The following is a 21,045-nucleotide window of genomic DNA, read 5'->3' as shown; positions in this document are numbered from 1 at the left end:
ACCTCCCAGCTTTGTATCATCTGCAAATTTGCTAATGGTACTTTTAATCCCTTCATCCAAGTCGTTAATGTTTATTGTATATAGTTGCGGTCCCAGCATCGAGCCTTGCGGTACCCCACTAGTCACTCTGCCATTCTGAAAGGGACCCATGTATCCCCACTCTTTGCTTTCTGTCTGTCAACCAATTTTCTATCCATGTCAGCACCCTACCTCCAATACCATGTGCTCTAATTTTGCCCACTAATCTCCTATGTGGAACCTTGTCAAAGGCTTTCTGAAAGTCGAGGTACACCACATCCACCGGCTCTCCCCTGTCAATTTTCCTAGTTACATCCTCAATGAATTCCAGCAGATTAGTCAAGCATGATTTCCCCTTCGTAAATCCATGCTGGCTCGGAACAATCCTGTTCCGAAGAGCTGATTCGTGAAGAGCTGATCAATATTTTAAAACACGTTTCGTGTGCTGCAAGTAAACCTATATGTTTCTGGCAGTGTAGCTATTGCACCCCGATCTATTTTTAAGGCAGACAAGTTTACCCTCCAATATCCTATTGGTGCTCAATAGAAGGAAAGTTGTTTTTCTTAAATTGTAAGGCAGGATTTGTGGAATGTTCAGATGAATGCTTTCAGTTCAGAATCTCTATCAAACCCTGTCAGCTCAGGGTTGCTACTCTCATTCTTTCCATAGATGTAGACTGATCTCATGGACATTTTAATTTTGTTTGTTTTAAATTTGTTTTCGCATTTATTCTGTTTTAAGCATTGATTTTGCCTCGGCTAAAGATACCTGTGGCACACACTTTATGCTCTCCAGTTTTGATATCACTGTTCCAGCTTATCATTCATCTCACTCCACATATATGAGCGGTTACTCCAACAGAATTGCTTCCCTCTTAATCCCTACCTTTTTCTATTCTCAAAAAACTTAAATGACATTGTCCCATTATGTACTATATCAATAATAATTAACCATGTGCTGGTCATTCTGTAGAATAGACTGACAACTCTGATACTTAGGACATCTGATACTTATACACCTAAAAGCTACCCCCAAAAAACAGATTAAATATTCTGTTTCTAAAATCATAGGGAGATAATAGGAGATTCTAAAATAAATGAAATGTAAAATATGTAACAACAGGTGTGTTGCAAACTAATAAAAATAGAAATTTTAGCGATTAAAAAATATCTTTAAAGCGGATTAGATATAGCGTATTGCCTACAAATATGAGTTTCGAATGTGAGATATAAAATAAAATTAGGCCAATGTTGTGTGAAACATTACTATATTCATAAATGTGCCTCATAAATTTACTTGGTAAATTTTACCATATGAGGCACTTGCTGTTTCTCTCTTGTCTCTCTAATCTATGATATTGTACTGAGTTGTTTCTAGGATGCAGCCACATTCTCAACACAGTGCATGATCATTTTTACCTGACTATGTTTCTGATTATTTTGAAGCTCATGCTGGAGGACACCAAGAAATTACCATCAATGGTGCTGAATCCAGCTACTGCTTCCCCGGTCTTCACCCTGATACCCTTTATGATGCTGTTGTCTACACTCAGCTTCCAAACCTGGAAGGACCTGGAATTAGCGTGCGGGAACATACAAGTGAGTACCTGAGTGCAAATGGCAATGAAATTTAGAGAATGGATGGGGCAATAAGCTTTCAAATTGATGATGGCAATGGGTATTGGTATTATTTTATTGCCATGTGTACAGAAATACAGCAAACAGCTTTGTTGGTATGCAATCTAGTCAACTCATACCGAAAATGAGTGTAATCAAGCCATATACAAGTACAACAGAAAACACAAAATTACCAGAGTGCAGAATATGGTATTATAGCATTGCAGTTTACAGAGGAACTGGAGATTAAAAAATTGCAAGGTACGCAATGAAATTGGTTGGAAGATCAGGACTAGACCCTTGGTAATGGAAGGCCTGTTCAGTGGACTGGTTAATAGTGGAGTGAAAAGTGGTACGTGCTTTGGTATTTTCTGCCCAATAGAAGAGGGGAGGAGAGGGAAATACTGGGGTGCAAGGGGACCTTGATTATTTTGGCTGTTGTATTGAAGCAACGTGAATTATAGCTGGAATCAATGGGTGAAACTGAATTGACATTGGTAAAGATGCAGTTAGGGATGTACATTGTAAGTGAAAAACAGAGGAGCACTAGTTATAGTTCTGCAGCTTAAATCTACTTTCCACCACAACTCTCTGCTTCCCACTATCAAGCCACTTCTGTATTCAATTCGCTAGCTTTTCCAGTATCCCATAGATCAAACCTTGCACAGCAGTCTACTAAGCAAAACCTTATCCAAGGCCTTGCTGAAATCCATGTAGACTACATCTACAGTGCTGCTTTCATCGACATTTTCGGTTACTTCTTAAAAAAAGTAAATCAAATTCGTGAGACACAATCATCCACACAAAAAACCATGCCGATTATCCTTTATCATCTTTCCAAATGCATGCCTATTTTATCCATCAGAATCCTCTCTAATAATTTGCCTACCACAGGTAGTAGTCTTATTGCTCTATAGTTCCCTGTTTTTTCTTTGCAGACTTTCTTAAACTGAACATTTACAGTCACTGAAAGTTGGCGTGCAGGTACAGCAGGCAGTGAAGAAAGCTAATGGCATGTTGGCCTTCATAACGTGAGGATTTCAGTATAGGAGTAAAGAGGTTCTTCTGCAGTTGTATAGGGCCTTGGTAAGACCACATCTGGAGTATTGTGTACAGTTTTGGTCTCCTAATTTGAGGAAGGACATCCTTATAAATGAGGCAGTGCAGCGTAGGTTCACGACATTGATCTTTGGGATGGCGGGACTGTCATATGAGGAAAGATTGAAAAGACTAGGCTTGTATTCACTGGAGTTTAGAAGAATGAGAGGGGATCTTATAGAAACATATAAAATTATAAAAGGACTGGACAAGCTAGATGCAGGAAAAATGGTCCCAATGTTGGGGAGTGCAGAACCAGGGGCCACAGACTTAGAATAAAGGGGAGGCCATTTAAAACTGAGGTGAGAAGGAACTTTTTCACCCAGAGAGTTGTGAATTTGTGGAATTCTCTGCCACAGAGGGCAGTGGAGACCAAATCACTGGACGGATTTAAGAGACAGTTAGATAGAGCTCTAGGGGCTAATGGAATCAAGGGATATGGGGAGAAGGCAGGCATGATTGCGATGATCAGCCATGATCACAATGAATGGCGGTGCTGGCTCACAGGGCCGAATGGCCTCCTCCTGCACCTATTTTCTATGTTTCTATGAGTCACATTAGCCACTCTCCAGTTTCCAGGCACCTCACCCGTGACTAATGATGATTCGAATATTCAAGTTAGGGCTCCAGCAATTTCTCTAAAAACTAGCAAGTGATAGGTTGATACAAGTGTGGAGGGGTGCTTGGTAGATGGGTGTTCTGCATCCCAGGGTACTTAAGGAGGTGGCTCTAGAAATCGTGGATGCAATGGTGATCATTTTCCAATGTTCTATAGATTCAGGATCAGTTCCTGTGGATTGGAGGGTAGCTAATGTTATCCCACTTTTTAAGAAAGGAGGGAGAGAGAAAACAAGAAATTATAGACCAGTTAGTCTGACACCAGTGGTGGGGAAGATGCTGGAGTCAATTATAAAAGAAGAAATTGCGGAGCATTTATATAGCAGTAACAGGATCGTTCCGAGTCAGCATGGATTTACGAAGGGGAAATCATGCTTAACTAATCTTCTGGAATTTTTTGAGGATGTAACTAGGAAAATTGACAGGGGAGAGCCGGTGGATGTAGTGTACCTTGACTTTCAGAAAGCCTTCGACAAGGTCCCACATAGGAGATTAGTGGGCAAAATTAGAGCACATGGTATTGGGGGTAGGGTACTGACATGGATAGAAAATTGGTTGGCAGACAGAAAGCAAAGAGTGGGGATAAATGGACCCCTTCAGAATGGCAGGCAGTGACTAGTGGGGAACCACAAGGCTCGGTGCTGGGACCGCAGCTATTTACAACATACATTAATGACTTGGATGAAGGGATTAAAAGTACCATTAGCAAATTTGCAGATGATACAAAGCTGGGTGGCAGTGTGAACTGTGAGGAAGATGCTATGAGGTTGCATGGTGACTTGGACAGGTTGTGTGAGTGGGCGGATGCATGGCAGATGCAGTTTAATGTGGATAAGTGTGAGGTTATCCACTTTGGTGGTAAGAATAGGAAGGCAGATTATTATCTGAATGGTGTCAAATTAGGAAAAGGGGACGTACAACAAGATCTGGGTGTCCTAGTGCATCAGTCACTGAAAGGAAGCATGCAGGTACAGCAGGCAGTGAAGAAAGCCAATGGAATGTTGGCCTTCATAACATAAGGAATTGAGTATAGGAGCAAAGAGGTCCTTCTGCAGTTGCACAGGGCCCTAGTGAGACCGCACCTGGAGTACTGTGTGCAGTTTTGGTCTCCAAATTTGAGGAAGGATATTCTTGCTATTGAGGGTGTGCAGCGTAGGTTTACTAGGTTAATTCCCGGAATGGCGGGACTGTCATATGTTGAAAGACTGCAGCGACTAGGCTTGTATACACTGGAATTTAGAAGGATGAGAGGGGATCTTATTGAAACATATAAGATTATTAAGGGGTTGGACAAGTTAGAGGCAGGAAACATGTTCCCAATGTTGGGGGAGTCCAGAATTAGGGGCCACAGTTTAAGAATAAGGGGTAGGCCATTTAGAACAGAATTGAGGAAAAACATTTTCAGTCAGAGAGTTGTAAATCTGTGGAATTCGCTGCCTCAGAAGACAGTGGAGGCCAATTCTCTGAATGCATTCAAGAGAGAGCTACATAGAGCTCTTAAGGATAGTGGAGTCAGGGGGTATGGGGAGAAGGCAGGTACGGGTTACTGATTGAGAATGATCAGCCATGATCACATTGAATGGTGGTGCTGGCTCAAAGGGCCGAATGGACTACTCCTGCACCTATTGTCTATTGAGATAGCACCAAAGACTAGCAATGAAATACAGACAGAAGGATGTCAGGCCAGTAGGGTAGAGGTGGAGTGAAATGTTAGGGCAGAGAGGGATAGTGGATGGAAGGGGATGGGGAAGAAGGAAGAGCGGGAATTTATCTGAAAGTGGAGAGTTCAATGTTTATGTCATTGGGTTGTAGGTTACTCAAGCAGAATATGACGTGCTTCCAGTTCTTCCAGTTGGTGTTTGGCCTCACTCTGGCAGTGGATTAGACCAAGGACAGAAAGGTTGATATGGGAGAAGGGCACTTGTAGGTATTTCTGTGAATTTACTTTGTTCAGGCAACTGGGATTTACTGTCTGATCTTATGGAGAAAGAATGGCCTTTGTCACGTTTGGCATTAGTGACATTCTGCAATTGAAGCCGTACGTTCTTGATTCTGAGAAGGAATAAGCACTTTCACCAGTTGAGAATGACTGCTATTCTGTGTCAAGGTGTTGTATTTTTGTGTTTGTACTGGCCACCTGTCTGGAATTGAATAGTATGACTCAACTAAAAAACTGATGGTCTAATGTGAGCATGTTAAATTTATGATCAGCATAATTTTATTTAAATTACAAATGCCTGTTTTCTTCCTTTTGCAGCGGTTCGCCCAACAACAGCTCCAACAGAGCCGCCTTCCCCTCCCCCTCCACCAACAATCCCACCTGCCCGGGAAGGTGAGCTTTTTACCTTGTCTGTGCTGCCATCTCGTGCAATTGCATACACAGAACAATAGGTTGGACACAAAGGCTGGGGCTTCTCTGAAAACATCTAAATCTCAGGTTTTGGGCAATTGAATAAAGGGAATTCTGAATTAAAAACAGAAAGGGCCAGCGAAACACAGCAGGTCAAAAGTATCTGAGAAATGAAAGAACATGTTGGGGCTACAAGGACACAAAATTTGCTAACTCTGGTTGGACTCACCATCATTACCCAGTCTAACATTTATGCTGCATACAAACGCACAAAGTGGTTGACTCTTAACCATATTCTTCAATTCAGGTGCAACTACTAATGGCTATAATTGCTTGCACTTATGATGACATCCCCATCCTATGAAAAAATTTAATAAAATCATGCCTATGTCCATATTCCACACTGGGGTTGGTGATTGGGGACAAATTATTGTAATGGGATGAAAGACTTCTGAAAACTAATTTCACAATTTGGTTTAAAACAATAGTTTCTTTTTATTATAACCTATGTGGTAAACATTTCATGTGTGAATAGTGAGAAGCTGAGGCAAGGCTGCAAACTCGCTATCATCTCAGAAAGTAAGTCATCCGTATCAGAGTTGGTTGGGTGTGGTGGTGGAACCAAATCATTTGAACAAAAATTGACATTAAATTATGGATAATTTTTTTTTAAATGTATCAATTTGGAAATGTTACATAGAATTAGGGAAAACTGACAGCAAAAGAACAGCCTAATATCATATCATATCATATATATACAGCCGGAAACAGGCCTTTTCGGCCCACCAAGTCCGTGCCGCCCAGCGATCCCCGTACATTAACACTATCCTACACCCACTAGGGACAATTTTTACATTTACCCAGCCAATTAACCTACATACCTGTACGTCTTTGGAGTGTGGGAGGAAACCGAAGATCTCGGAGAAAACCCACGCAGGTCACGGGGAGAACGTACAAACTCCTTACAGTGCAGCACCCGTAGTCAGGATCGAACCTGAGTCTCCGGCGCTGCATTCGCTGTAAAGCAGCAACTCTACCGCTGCGCTACCGTGCCGCGGTAATTGGTCAATGCCAGCTTTGAATCTTCCCAACCTTCTCCAATCCCATGGTCATTTTTTTCTGTGTGATATCAATATCTTTCTGTCTCTGTGCAATTTGCTCCAACTATTATTCGTAGTAACAAATTTTATATTCACTCACCAATCAACAGATTTTATTTCAACTGTGCGTCTTAAGCAGCTGCTTTCAAAGTATGAACATTTAAGTCAACATATTCCAGCACGTGTTGTAAAAATCTGCATGGAAGATGAGGGAGAAATAGCATGCATTGATATATTACCTATGGGTTTTTTTTAATCATCAGTGTGTTTGGGTGCAAAGGCAGACCTGGTGTTCTTAGTTGACGGCTCATGGAGTATTGGGGATGAAAACTTCCATAAGGTCTTGCAGTTCTGTTTCAATATCATTGGGGCTTTGGATGAGATCAGCCCAGGTGGAATGCAGGTATGTTTCACTCTATTCCTGTTTCATAAAGCAAAATTAGGTTTGTTTCTTACAGAGCTTGGGTCAAGTGGTACCACTACTGCCTAAGAGAGAAATTATGGATTAGAGGCATAAGGCAGGGAATAAGTGAAATGAAGCAATGTTGCACCATTAGAAATATGACCCGTTGAGATGTTTATGGGTACCATAACAGCCATTTGAAATAGATGCCACTCGATGCTGTTTGCAAGACTTAACTGTGACTGATGACAGAGAAAGAGGCTATCGTTCACTCAGCCTGTTGTGTATAAATGCCCATTTCCCATGTTTTAGCTATCCTTGACACGGGCTTCCATTTGATCATTTCTCCAAACATATATTTTAGATCAAGACCTATATACATTCTGGCTACCCTTTAGTTCCTCAATATAGGTGGTGGATTAAAAGTGTTTTATAAGCACCAGTTGTGCAAAATGCCCACTACATTTACTTGTACAACATCAGTGCAAATTATTGTGTGCGAAAACCATTGAGATGTTCTGGGAGATGTTTGAGAGATACTGTGTGGAAAACACGAGTCCACTCCAACCATTGATCACCCGTACACTAGTTATATGTTATCCCATTTTGCATCCTACACACTAGGTGCAATCTCCAGAAGCCAATTAACCTACAAACTTGCATGCTTTTGCAATGTGGGAGGAAACCGGAACACCTGGAAAAAACCCACGCGGTCATAAGGAGAATGTACAAACTCCGCACAGACTGCACCTGTAGTCAGGATTGAACCCAGGTCACTGGTGCTGTGAGACAGCAGCTCTACCACTGCCCTGCTGTATACATATTTATGTACACACATTATTCATATGACATTCCTGTTAAATTAAAATATTGTTTCTCTTTTCGTATAGGTTTCAGTTGTTCAGTTTAGTGACGATGCAAAAGCCGAATTTAAATTGGACACTTACAGTGATAAAGGAATGGTTCTTGCTGCTCTTCAGCTAATCAGCTACAAAGGAGGGAACACTAAAACAGGTACTAAGGAATAATGTTTATTTATTTTAATGGTTCATAGGATGCATGTCTGCCGCGAGGCATGATTGTACTAAAGCACAACCAAGGGTGGCAATGAGTTAAGAAATATTTGATATTGCCCTCATATTATTTTACTGTTGAGCTCACTTCTAGTCAAGGGTGAAACAGAATGGCACAAATTGAATGAAGGAGAGGAACAGATCAATTTAAGATGTACCTAAACAAATCAATAAAGAAACTGAGATTAGTATAGGGTACTTAATGTAGACATGGATATGGTGGACAGCCTGTTTCTCTGCTGCTTGTCTCCATTATCATGACTCCATAAAAAGTTTACGGGAACCCGATGGAGACTTTAGGGGACAAAATAAAGACATTTATGGGAAACCTCATTAAGTTAATTGCTATCGCTCAACAACTGACCTTGAGAAAGAAAGTCAAGGCGAGGGTGAGAATGCAGAGGATTAGTAAAATGAGAGGATTGGTGAGTTGTAGTCCATACTTTCACAAAATGAATAAGAAAACAAAGAGGCCTTTCAGCCCATGTTTTTGCTGGAGGGCTTTTTTCAGTTTTCCAATCCTTGCGGTCTCTCTGACCTTTCCTGAAAGATGTATGTTACACAGATGTACCTGTGAGGCCATCAGAGAGCTTTTTAAATGCTCAACCACTGGGCAAGTTGGGGTGTATAGGAAGGAACTGCAGATGCTGGTGTACACCAAAGATGGACACAAAAATGCTGGAGTAACTTAGTAAGACAGGCCACAACGTTGAAGAGAAGGAATGAGTGACGTTGCGAGTCGAGACCCTGGTGGAACGTCTCTTTGATGCAACAAACGGTGCTTTATTTTTATGATGACCAGTGACTTATAAACTCTCATGAACTAGTAAACAATGGTCCTCTCACTAAACCATGAAACCATTTAAATCTGACCTCAGGTATGCTTGCACTGGGTGCAAAGCACTGAAAAGTTTTCTGTTCCAAAGCAAAGAGTCCTTTCCCATTTAAAAGAGACAAATCCTAATGGAACAAATGAATGTGCCATTGATTTGGCAAGACACCAATTCTATGGACTCACTTTTATATTCCAGGTGGGGCTCTCAAATTTATGAACGAACATGTTTTGGTTCATTCAAATGGTATGAGGAGGGGTGTACCCAAGGTGCTCGTTGTTGTGACTGATGGTCGTTCACAGGATGAGATTAAGAAACCCGCACTTGTGCTCCAAGAAGCTGGTAAGTGATGCAGTTAATGACTCTTTATGAGCAGTGTTTCATTTTATTTTATTGGTCTTTGTTAAATTTGAATGATCCTGTCCAAGTTAAAAGTGTTATTGTTTCCTCACGTTCCACACAGGAGATTAGTGGGCAAAATTAGAGCACATGGTATTGGGGGTAGGATATTGACATGGATAGAGAATTGGTTGGCAGACAGGAAGCAAAGAGTAGGAATAAACGGGTCCTTTTCAGAATGGCAGGCAGTGGCGAGTGGAGTGCCGCAAGACTCGGTGCTGGGGCCGCAACTATTTACAATATATATTAATGATTTAGATGAAGGAATTAAAAGTAACACTAGCAAATTTGCAGATGACACAAAGCTGGGTGGCAGTGTGAACTGCGAAGAGGATGTTAGGAGGTTGCAGGGTGACTTGGACAGGTTGAGTGAGTGGGCAGATGCATGGCAGATGCAGTATAACGTAGTTAAATGTGAGGTTATCCACTTTGGCGGCAAAAACAAGGAGGCAGATTATTACCTCAATGGTGTCAGATTAGGTAAAAGGGAAGTGCAACGAGACCTGGGTGTCCTTGTATACCAATCACTGAAAGTAAACATGCAAGTACAGAAGACAGTGAAGAAAACTAATGGCATGTTGGCCTTCATGAGGAGAGGATTGAGTATAGGAATAAAGAGGTCCTTCTGCAGTTGTTTAGGGCACTGGTGAGACCACATCTGGAGTATTGTGTACAGTTTTGGTCTCTTAATTTGAGGAAGGACATCCTTGCTATTGAGGCAGTGCAGCGAAGGTTCACGAGATTAATCACCGGGATATGGAAAGATTGGAAAGACTGGGCTTGTATTCACTGGAATTTAGAAGGATGAGAAGGGATCTGATAGAAAAGTATAACATTATAAAAGGACTGCACAAGCTAGATGCAGGAAAAATGTTCCCAATGTTGGGGGAGTCCAGAACCAGGGTTACCAGTCCAAGAATAAAGGGGAGGCCATTTAAAACTGAGGTGAGAAAAAACTTTTTCACCCAAGGAGTTGTGAATTTGTGGAATTCTCCGCCACAGAAAGCAGTGGAGGCCAATTCACTGGATGAATTTAAAAGAGAGTGAGAGAGAGCTCTAGGGGCTCGTGGAATCAAGGGACACGGGGAGAAGGCAGGCAAGGGTTACTGATTGTGGATGATCAGTCATGATCACAATGAATGGCGGTGTTGGCTCGAAGGGCCAAATGGCCTCCTCCTGCACCTTTTTTTAATGTGTTTCTATGTTTCTTTCACATCCTGGAGTGTCCAATTAGTTGTAATGCATGTTTCAGGAAGTGAGATATTCAGTCTTTCATTTTCTACTTTTCAGTGAATACTACACATTGTAACTATGCATTGTAAAGGTGAGAAAAAGACATCTGAAAGTTCAAATATATCACATCAAATTATTTTCCATTATCTCCTCTGTAGGTAACAATTTCAAAATTTGTCCAGAATTTTTTTTCTTCTCATAAATCCATGCAGAATCTTCTCTATTCTTTCATTTTATTTTCAAAGGAGCAGACATAATAAATCAGGGAAAACCAATTGATGTGATATATTTTGACTTTCAGAACCCAATATAAATAACAATTGAAATTTAAAATGAACAGTTTTGGCATAATATACAGAGGATTGTTTAAAGGAGTGAAGTAAAATGTAATTGGAATGAATGGTTAATTTTTGGGTTGGGTGGATGTGAGGTTCCAGTTAGAGGGGATCAAGTGTAAATGTATCCCAAGATGAGAATGACATAAAGCTGCTGGCAGTGTGGGCTGAGGAGGTTATTAAGAGGCTTCAAGGGGATGTAGGCAGATTAAATGAATTGGTGAGAACATGATAAATGGAATATATTAATACAGGAAAAGATCATCCATGATCTCATTGAACAGTGGAACAGACAAGAAAGGTTGAACCTATTCCTGCTTCTATTTCTTATGCTGTTATGTTCTTGTTCTTCAAGTGGCGATAAGCATTAAAAAGCCTTTACGATATATAACAAAAATCTACTTTATCTTTGATCACAATGCATTGTTTTTGCATTATTATAATGGGTTTTAATAACTGATTTGTGGATGTTTTGTTAAATGTTTATTTCTGTAACTAAATGAAGGTAGCACTGTTGCCTGATAGCTATAGAAAGGGGGATTCAATCCTGACCTTGGGTGCTGTTTGCAGCGTTTGATTGTTCCTGTGACCTCTGGGTACTCTAGTTTCCTGCCACATCACGAAGATGTGATGATAGGTTAATTGGCTGCTGTAAATTACTCCTAGTAAGTAAGTGCATAAAAATCAAGGGGGAGTTGCTGAACATGTGAGAGGGAATAAATTGCAGATGTACGGGAAGTAAGAAAATGGAGAATAGGACTGATGGGATTACTGTATTGGACGCGCGCGTTGATCCAAAGGGCCAGAAAGCCTCCTTCTGTGCAATAATATGTACGTTAAAATTTATTGACCAACACGATTGCTCTGAGAATATGTGGAAAATATTGTCCTTAATCCTCCCTTTAACAACTTTGGGTATTGTTTATATTCTGGCAAAGTTCCCAGTCAGTGACTATTAATTGTCAGTCCGTCGATGGTCATTTGTAATAATAAACATTGATTCTAATGGGACCAGATGGACACCATTGATCAGTTTTGTAGATCAGGTCATTCCCATTTCATGCATTCTTGAACAAAGGATAACCATTTATTTTGTGGGAGATATGCCCACTCATTTTTATCACATAACCTACTTCTTAACTCCCATACAAGAAATTATATAGGGAGTTCGGATGTCTTTTTTCCTAAGTTATTCAACCCTCCTTCAATGCATTCAATTATCATTCACATGGATCAGCATACAGACTACAGCTTAATGGATTTAAATGCTGAAACATTCTTGGCAAGGGAAACCAAATAACTGCATGAGTAAGATGAGTCAAATTTAAACCCTGGCAAGTCATTCACAAACATATTTGAACCACTGATTACTCTCAGATGATAGTGTGTATTTAGCTGGAGGTGTGGTGAGGGGAAATATGCAGCAATAAGCCATTGAGGGTCAGATTGCACACCGATAAATTGATGACCTCATTAATGTTTTGTAAATTAAACAACATTTGCATGCGATTAAGTAATAGCACAATTGCTCGAGTCATGACTATTTAAATGTTCAATTCTGGGTCCAAGGTACTTTTCTTGGACCTATTTTGTTCATGCTGTTTTTAGAAGAATGACCTTTTAAGAATAAGGGGTAGGCCATTTAGAACGGAAATGAGGAAAAACATTTTCACTCAGAGTTGTGAAGCTGTGGAATTATCTGCCTCAGAAGGCGGTGGAGGCCAATTCTCTGGATGCTTTCAAGAGAGAGTTAGATAGAGCTCTTAATGATAGCAGAGTCAAGGGATATGGGGAGAAGGCAGGATCGGGGTACTGATTGTGAATGATCAGCCATGATCGCGGTGAATGGCGGTGCTGGCTTGAAGGGCCGAATGGCCTACTCCTGCACCTATTGTCTATTAACCTCAGTGTGTCAATTTGGACTCTCATCAGAGAATACAAGTACATAACTACAATTACATAATAAATATAATAAGTATCACCATCCACGTTCCTGTAGCTCGGACCGAAGAGTTCAATGATAAATCCATTTATGCTCAGAGTAATGTACACATTGCTTCTCCCCATCGCCACACTATCTACTGTGCAGAGGCATTTTTAATATGTGATTCTGCATTACTAACCTCGTCAAAATATTTTCAGGATTGATTAATCTGCATCATTCCAAAAATTATAGTAAAGATACGATCTATGATGAATCTCTTATGACCTTTTTTTTTAAAGCATGTGAGCAATTTGAGACAAGCAATGTGATAAATGTAGCAGAATTGGGAGGAACTATTGACTCTAGGTCCACCGCTTCAAATGGTTTTTGCCGCTGAGAAAATTGTTTGCCTCCTGCCTGGGTTTCTTGTGGACAAATTTGTAAAGATCGATCATGCCGATGAATCAATAATTCATGATAGTTATAGCACATGTCCGCACTGTGGTGCAATGCATACTATTTTGAATGTATTTTATTGCACAGCATGTTCCTCTTTGCTGATAAGTGCTGGCAGTCCTTTAAACTGGAGAGATGTTTCCTTTTCCATGCAGGTCACAGTGTGTTCGTCGTGGGGGTGGCTGACATTGATATCAATGAGTTGAGAAACATTGGCAGCAAACCCAGTGAAAGACATCTCTTCCTTGTAAATGATTTTGATGCTTTCGAGAAGATTCAGGATGAGCTCATCACTTTCCTTTGTGAAACAGCTACATCAAGTGAGTTACTTTTCTTCATATCATTGATGGGTCACTCTCCTTAGTATTAATGAAACACTCATCTTGCTACTTCACTGAAAAAGTTATCTACTTCCCACACAACAAGATTGGCCTATGCAACAAGTTTCTCAAAAAATATCCAGTGTGGCAAGTCTACCGACAAATTTAAACAGTCGACTTTGTATCAGAAAGTTGCATGTGCCAATCAGACTATGATGTAATGTGAATGAGTGCCAGCAAGAGAAACAATGGTATAAAATCTACTTTTATTGGTTGCGATGTTGTGACCAGCACCTCAACATCAATGTGACAAGAATGAAGTACCAAATACAATCTTCCTCATCTTGTTTTAAACAGTAATGAGTACATCTGGTGTATAGCTAAGAACCAATAAAACTATAAATAAATTTAACTCTCTCTGCCCCTCCCTACTTATATTTAAAATAAGTAGAAAGCTTTGCCTCTGTGAACTCAAATAAATTGCAGGTGCTGGAAATCTGAAATAAAAACAGAAAATACTGGAGATACACAGCAGGTCAGGCAGCGATCTGTGGAGAAAGAAAAATTTAACATTTCAGGTCATAGAAATGATCTACTTCAGAACTGGGAAAAGTGAGAAAAGAGGCCAATTTTACATTGCAGAGAAGTGGTGTAGAGAACTAAGAGACTGTCTGCGAAGGGATGGAGACCATAAGTTCCAGATGACACAGAAAATACTGGGACCATATAAACCAGAGTGAAATTATATTGGGAAGACAGTTGTTATTTTGTCCTTTTATAGAAATGTGCATATTTTCATATTGACATCCACTTCTTTGTCTCATTGCAGCTTGCCCATTGATTTATCTTCATGGATTCACTACACCAGGTAGGGGACACATTGGGGTCATTTCCATTCGTTCACTGAAGCTATCATTATCAAGAAAAAATGTGATTTGCAACTGGAATGTAGCATTTGGAAGATTAATTATAGTTTTTTATCGATAATACATTTCTCTAAATTAAAGCTGTCACCAGAAGCAATCTTTATGTTGCACGCATACTAGTCACAGCAAGTATATTTCTTTCTTCTCACTTCTTTCTCTTTCGTGACTTCTTTCATCATTTGTGTTTATTTCTACCTGTCTCTAATGCTCTGACACACCTATGGCAAAGTTGCAGGAGAAGAGTTGGAGCAATTCCAAGAAAAGGTCTGGGAGCTAAGATGGATTTAGCTCCATTGCTGGGGAGTAAGTCAGGTAGCACATCTGCCAATTTGAGCACTGTTGCTCAACCAGCAGGATTTGAAAAAGTTGACATTTTATAACACTTTTAGAATTTTATAACATAGAATGAATATCTAATATTTTTTTTACACATGTTTCTCCTCCAAAGGTTACAGAATGCTGGAAACATTCAATATGACGACAAAGGAAGCTGCAAATCTTGCGGGAGTTTCTATGGTGCCAGGGTCTTTCAATAGCTTTACAGCTTACAGCATTCATAAGGATGCAAACCTCCAGCAACCTACTGTGTAAGTTATCAGTGAATATAGCATTGTTACATTATGTAGTCGGTCCTGAGAGATCCTGTGTATGACGCAGGGTCTTGATCCAAAACGACAACTGTCTCTTTGCCTCTAAAGATGCCACCTGACCCACTGCATTCCTCTGCAGTTTGTTTTTTTGCTTCAGAGTGAACCTATCTTAGTATCTATCACAGTTGGCCATAGTTTAATGGTAAAACCTTGCCATTGAATCTGAAAGTTGTCAATTCATCATCACTCCACAAAATGGAGCACAAGCAGTGATACAGTATTGATGGTGCCACTAGACATTTGTAGAATTCAAGGTGTAGTATCAAAACATCAACTGTCTAAGCCAGTGAAACTATAACAGAGCTGAAGCCAGAGCAGCAGATTTGACATGCCATTGACAAAGTGCTCAGCTACCAATGGATCAGTTGAAACCTCTTCTCTCCTGCACATTCAGACATAAATGATGGAGCACATTTAAGTTGCTAGGAAGACATGGAGTTGGTGAAACGTTCTGTTCTCAACAGTAGTGTAAGCCAGCATGTGAGTGCAAAAGGAAACATATTTATAATCATTATCAAACTCATGAAAAGCTCAGATGAATCATTACAGAATGAACGATTCAACTGAGCCTGACCTGAGGTTCTTACAATCACCACTATATTCTTCAGCCAATTTGATGATTCCATATGATATGAAAAATGGTTAAGAATGCCAAACAATGAAGTATAAATGTCCCATCTTATGTTTCACGACAACCAAAACCTCTTGCCTTGCGGTTTCAAATGGCTACAAGACCGACATTTATCTGGCAATATGCCTTTTCTAGGAAAACCAGGACAAATGTAAAGGGCCTGTCCCACTTTAGGCGATTTTAAGGCGACTGCCGGCGACGAGGCTGTCGCCGACAGTTCGCCAGGTGTCGCGGGCATGATTGTGAGGAGTCCTCCAAGATTCGTAGTGGATCTCAGCGCGTCGCTGAGAAATCATCCGGAGTGAAATTTCTCGGCGACATCTGGCTTGTCGCCAGGTATCGTTGCTTATTGCGGGCACTGTCGCCTGCTGTCCCCAGGTTTGCTAGGTTCTCTTTGATGCATTTAGAAGCACATTATATTAAAATAAGTAAAGTCATTTCAAAATACTATAAAATGCTTGTGTTTAACCAATTTATTTACCGTCAGGACATTTGACAGGTAGATTGGAGGCCACAGTTTGATGGTCAGGTAAGCATGGGAATTTTGCAGTGTTTATGGCCATCACCCATTACATTTAAAGTGGGCTCCCAACCCTGATATGCAACCCAGAAACCAGATATGCATCTCCCGTACATTTTCAAAGAATGCCCACACACTTTTCAGAAAAATCCACGTAACCACTTTTTAAATTAATTTTTTGAATACAGCTATTAGAAAACTGGAAGTAAATCCAGTTTATTCCTTGTTACAGTGATGCTTGTTGTTTAAGTAACTCATACAAGGTGTTATAGTTCAAAACTCTCAAGTACTTACCGACCTGTCAGTGATTTCAGCGAAAATTAGGACGGCGGAGAAGCATTGACAGCGTGGGAAATTTGCGCTGTTTCCGAAGACGGTGTAATCTCGACCTGACTCGGCATTGTCGTGGTCATTGTCGTCGGATAAAAGAAAAGTTCGGCGATCTGCTACGACTTTGACAGTCACCGGCAGTTGCTTTAAAATCGCCTAAAGTGGGACAGGCCCTTTCAGCAATGACCCTTCCAAAAATACAGCAACTAACTACCTCCATATTTTGCTTAACAGAGCTGCCATTATCAAATTCCTAACAAACATTTGGTGATCACCACTGAACAGAAAATTAAATGGACCAGCCATATAAATACTGTGGTATTAAACGCAGGTCAGATGTTGTGTATCCAGTTATGAATGAGTGCCTCATTTCCTGCCTCTGCAGAGTCCTTCCATTGTGTTCGAGACTTAAGTAAGGAGTGCTATGAAGTTCTCTCTATTTGCCTGAATGAGTTTAAATCCAGCAATCCTCAGCATTGCCCAGGACAAAATAGATTGTTTGACAGGTATTTGGTTAGGAAGGATTTATACGGCCACATGCTAAATGCAGACAAAAGGGGATATAGACCAGTATGCCAACTTGGTCAGCATGGACAAGGTTGGCCAAATGGCCTGTTTTCATGCTGTATATCTCTATGAACAGCACTCACCAATCATCATTAAAAAGTTACCAACATGACCCACAGTTATAAAAGTCTATATGATCGACAGATTTCAATACAGAAGCCACTAGAGTTTTTTCAAGCATGCTACCTCTACTGTCCAGAGGGTCGACAGTGAGTATAGAAATGCAACCAACTGCAGGTTGCTTTTTAAATTATACACCATTCTGACTTAAAATATATTGTCAATTCTACATTAATACTCATCCAAAATCCTCAAATTCCTATCAAACACTCTAAACATACCTTTACTTTAGGGGCAGCAGTGTTTCAGAAAGTTGGTTCATTACCGCTTTCTCAAGTGTCTTGGGATTTATGATTTAAAGGCCCCATCCGATCAAAGAACAAAAATGAGGTGCCATTTTTCGAATGTTGCTAAACTGAGGTCCCTCAACTTTGTAAAGAATCCCATGACCTTACTTAATGAAGTGATGGATTCTTCGCCCTGGCACTCCATTCAATGTTTATCCTTCAGCTTACATTCACTATGGGAAGTCTCACATTGTTAGATCCGGATCCCTGTTTCACTTCAATTGACTCATGTTTCCTGCATTACAACAATATTAACACTTCAATAAAAGTACTTTGTGATTTTTATATACACAAATTGATCCATAAAATACTAGATCTATTTTCTTACTTATTCTCTTACAAAATAGATTAGTATATCTCCCGTCGTTAACTTGTTTGTATGTCATGAGAATTTAGTTTTTTACCGACACTCCTTTATATCCTGTTACTTGCTCAAATCTTATTATCTTAGCAGGCTTGACTTGTATGGCCTGTTAACCTTATATCAGCAGGTATGACGTTGTCACTAACTGTAGCATTAAGTCAGTGCTAGGCAAGTTATACTAATGATCTGGCCCCGCCCATGTTTCCTCCCAGTCCATATACGTAAGCATAGTATTAACCTCTTGGTATCCAAAAATAATACAGCAGGATATAAAATATGCAAAAATAACTAATAAACGCAAAATGGCTCCTACACTATTGTTGATCTTTGAGCAATATTGCCTAGAACTGTTTATAAGATTATATTTGAAAACAATGGTGACTACACTTTTAAAAGATAATAAACCCACCAGTAATGTATTTTTACAGGTTTCTCAAGGTTTTCTTCCTTCAATTTATCATGCTTTTAAACATTTGTACCATAGACTACAGCTATGCCTTTAATACCTTTACAACATCAAACCTTATCACCAAACATGCTGGACTTAGTGTCAGCGTTCACCTCTGCAACTGGATCCTCGACTTCCTGACCAACAGACTCAAATCTGTAAGGATAGGAGACAAATCATCCTCTACGATAAACCTCAATATGGGGGCTCCTCAAGGGTGTGTTCTCAGCCCCCTTCTTTATTCCTTGTACACCCACGACTTTGGAAATCTAATTCAATTTTCAAATTCTCAGTGACACCACCATTGTGGGCCAGATATCAAATCATATCATCATATCATATATATACAGCGCGGAAACAGGCCTTTTCGGCCCACCAAGTCCACGCCGCCCAGCGATCCCCGCAAACTAACACTATTAACACTATCCTACACACTAGGGACAATTTTTTTTTACATTTACCCAGCCAATTTACCTACATACCTGTACGTCTTTGGTGTGTGGGAGGAAACCGAAGATCTCGGAGAAAACCCACGCAGGTCACGGGGAGAACGTACAAACTCCTTACAGTACAGCACCCGTAGTCAGGATCGAACCTGAGTCTCCGGCGCTGCATTAGCAGTAAAGCAGCAACTCTACCGCTGCGCTACCGTGCCGCCCAATAATGATGAGACGGAGTATAAAAAGGAGATCGGGGATCTCGTGTCCTGGTATCGAGCCAACACCTTTGTTCTCAACGTCAACAAGACAAAGGAGATCGTGATCGACTTCAGGAAGCGAAGCGGTACACATACCCCAGTTTGCATTGACGGTGCTAAAGTAGAGATGATTGAAAACTTCAAAATCCTAGGACTTAATATCACCAACAACTTCTTTTGGACCACCCATATTGAAGCAATGACCGAGAAAGCACACCAACGCCTCTACTCCCTTAGAAAGCTTAGGAAGTTCAGCATGTCCCCTAGAACTTTCACCAACTTTTACAGATGCACCACAGAAAGCATTTTATCATGATGCATCACAGCTTGGTTTGGGAACAGCTCCATCCAAGACCGCAATAAATTGCAGTGAATTGAGGACACAGCCCAAACCATCACACAAACCAACCTCCCTTCTATTGACACCTCACGCTGCCTCAGCAAGGCTGGCAGCATAATCAAAGATGGGGCGCATCCTGGCCATGCCCTCTTCTCCCCTCTCCCGGCAGGCAAAAGGTATAGAAGTGTGAAAATGCACACATCCAGATTTAGGGACAATTTCTTCCCAGCTGTTTTCATACAACTGAATCATCCTACCACAACCAGAAAGCAGTGCAGAACTACTATCTACCTCTTTGGTGACCCTTGGACTATCCTTCATCGGACTTTACTGGCTTTACCCTGCACTAAACGTTATTCCCTTATCATGTATCTATACACAGTAAATGGCTTGATTATTATCATGTATAGCCTTTCTGCTGTCTGGATAGCACAACAACAAAACCTTTTCACTGTACCTTGGTACACATTACAATAGACTAAACAAACAAACAAACAATCTGTCCAAAGCAAGAGGGAAGAAGAGAAAATGATTGGGATGTTAATGGTCATTGATTATATTGGCTGCTTTCCCAAGGAAATGTGAAGTGTGGATGGAGTCAATGGAATGAGGATGGTATGCATAACGATCTGGAACTCTGCAATTTCATGCAGTCTTGGGCTGAGCAGTTGCCAAACCATTAATTAGGCAGCGCTTTATATCCAGGAAAACAATTTCAAGGTATTGATTCCATGTACACTCATTGGAAAAGATACAGGGAAAATTTACTGGAGTTTTACTGGAAGAGGGATTCCAATTATGAACATGATGGTAAAGTGTACAAATTACTCAATTCACGATCAGTTATGTAGACGATTGATTTGGAGACATTAGGTTGTGTCTTGCCAAGCATTTAATTCTATTAATCTTGAATTTGGAAAGAAACAACAAATGCCAGTAAGTGTGTCAGTGAAATTATTGAGTGTTGTAAAAAACAACTAGTTCATAAATGTCGAGAAGGGTAAAAAGAGAATTGGTAATATAATTCAAAAGCAAAAAAGTTTCTTGGTGAGAACAGAGTTGCGACTCATTAATTTATTCACAAAATGCTGGAGTAACTCAGCAGGTCAGGCAGCATCTCGGGAGAGAAGGAATGGGTGACGTTTCGGGTCGAGACCCTTCTTCTGAGTTACTCCAGCATTTTGTGAATAAATCGATTTGTACCAGCATCTGCAGTTATTTTCTTATACTACTTGTTGCGACTCATTAAATCCTTTCAGACTACTGGCATGAACACGATATGCTAAGTATTCTCTTTCTAAGCCTTTCCAACCTTCCTGCCCTTTACAGCAACCTTACAGCAGTTTGACTTTATGACTTACAAGTCTGACTCAGATAGCTTAACAAAA

The 21,045-nt window shown here is 40.4% G+C and overlaps 1 protein-coding gene across 1 annotated transcript in view; it reads left to right on the top strand.

The window, feature by feature from the left end:
* The window catches only part of col12a1a (collagen, type XII, alpha 1a), a 241,698-nt gene that overhangs the window by 160,560 nt on the left and 60,093 nt on the right, over window positions 1-21,045 (top strand). Inside the window, exons 41-48 of the mRNA XM_078405469.1 lie at window positions 1,465-1,617; window positions 5,609-5,683; window positions 7,065-7,204; window positions 8,095-8,218; window positions 9,309-9,452; window positions 13,613-13,777; window positions 14,607-14,645; window positions 15,152-15,290. Of these exons, the coding sequence (XP_078261595.1) occupies window positions 1,465-1,617; window positions 5,609-5,683; window positions 7,065-7,204; window positions 8,095-8,218; window positions 9,309-9,452; window positions 13,613-13,777; window positions 14,607-14,645; window positions 15,152-15,290 (979 nt within the window). The remainder of the gene's footprint in view (window positions 1-1,464; window positions 1,618-5,608; window positions 5,684-7,064; window positions 7,205-8,094; window positions 8,219-9,308; window positions 9,453-13,612; window positions 13,778-14,606; window positions 14,646-15,151; window positions 15,291-21,045) is intronic.

Source organism: Rhinoraja longicauda, chromosome 9 (assembly GCF_053455715.1).
Source record: "Rhinoraja longicauda isolate Sanriku21f chromosome 9, sRhiLon1.1, whole genome shotgun sequence".
Classification (NCBI taxonomy): Eukaryota; Metazoa; Chordata; class Chondrichthyes; order Rajiformes; family Arhynchobatidae; genus Rhinoraja; species Rhinoraja longicauda.
Note: the sequence above shows the minus strand (reverse complement) of the source record. Positions and strands in the feature narration are given on the sequence as shown.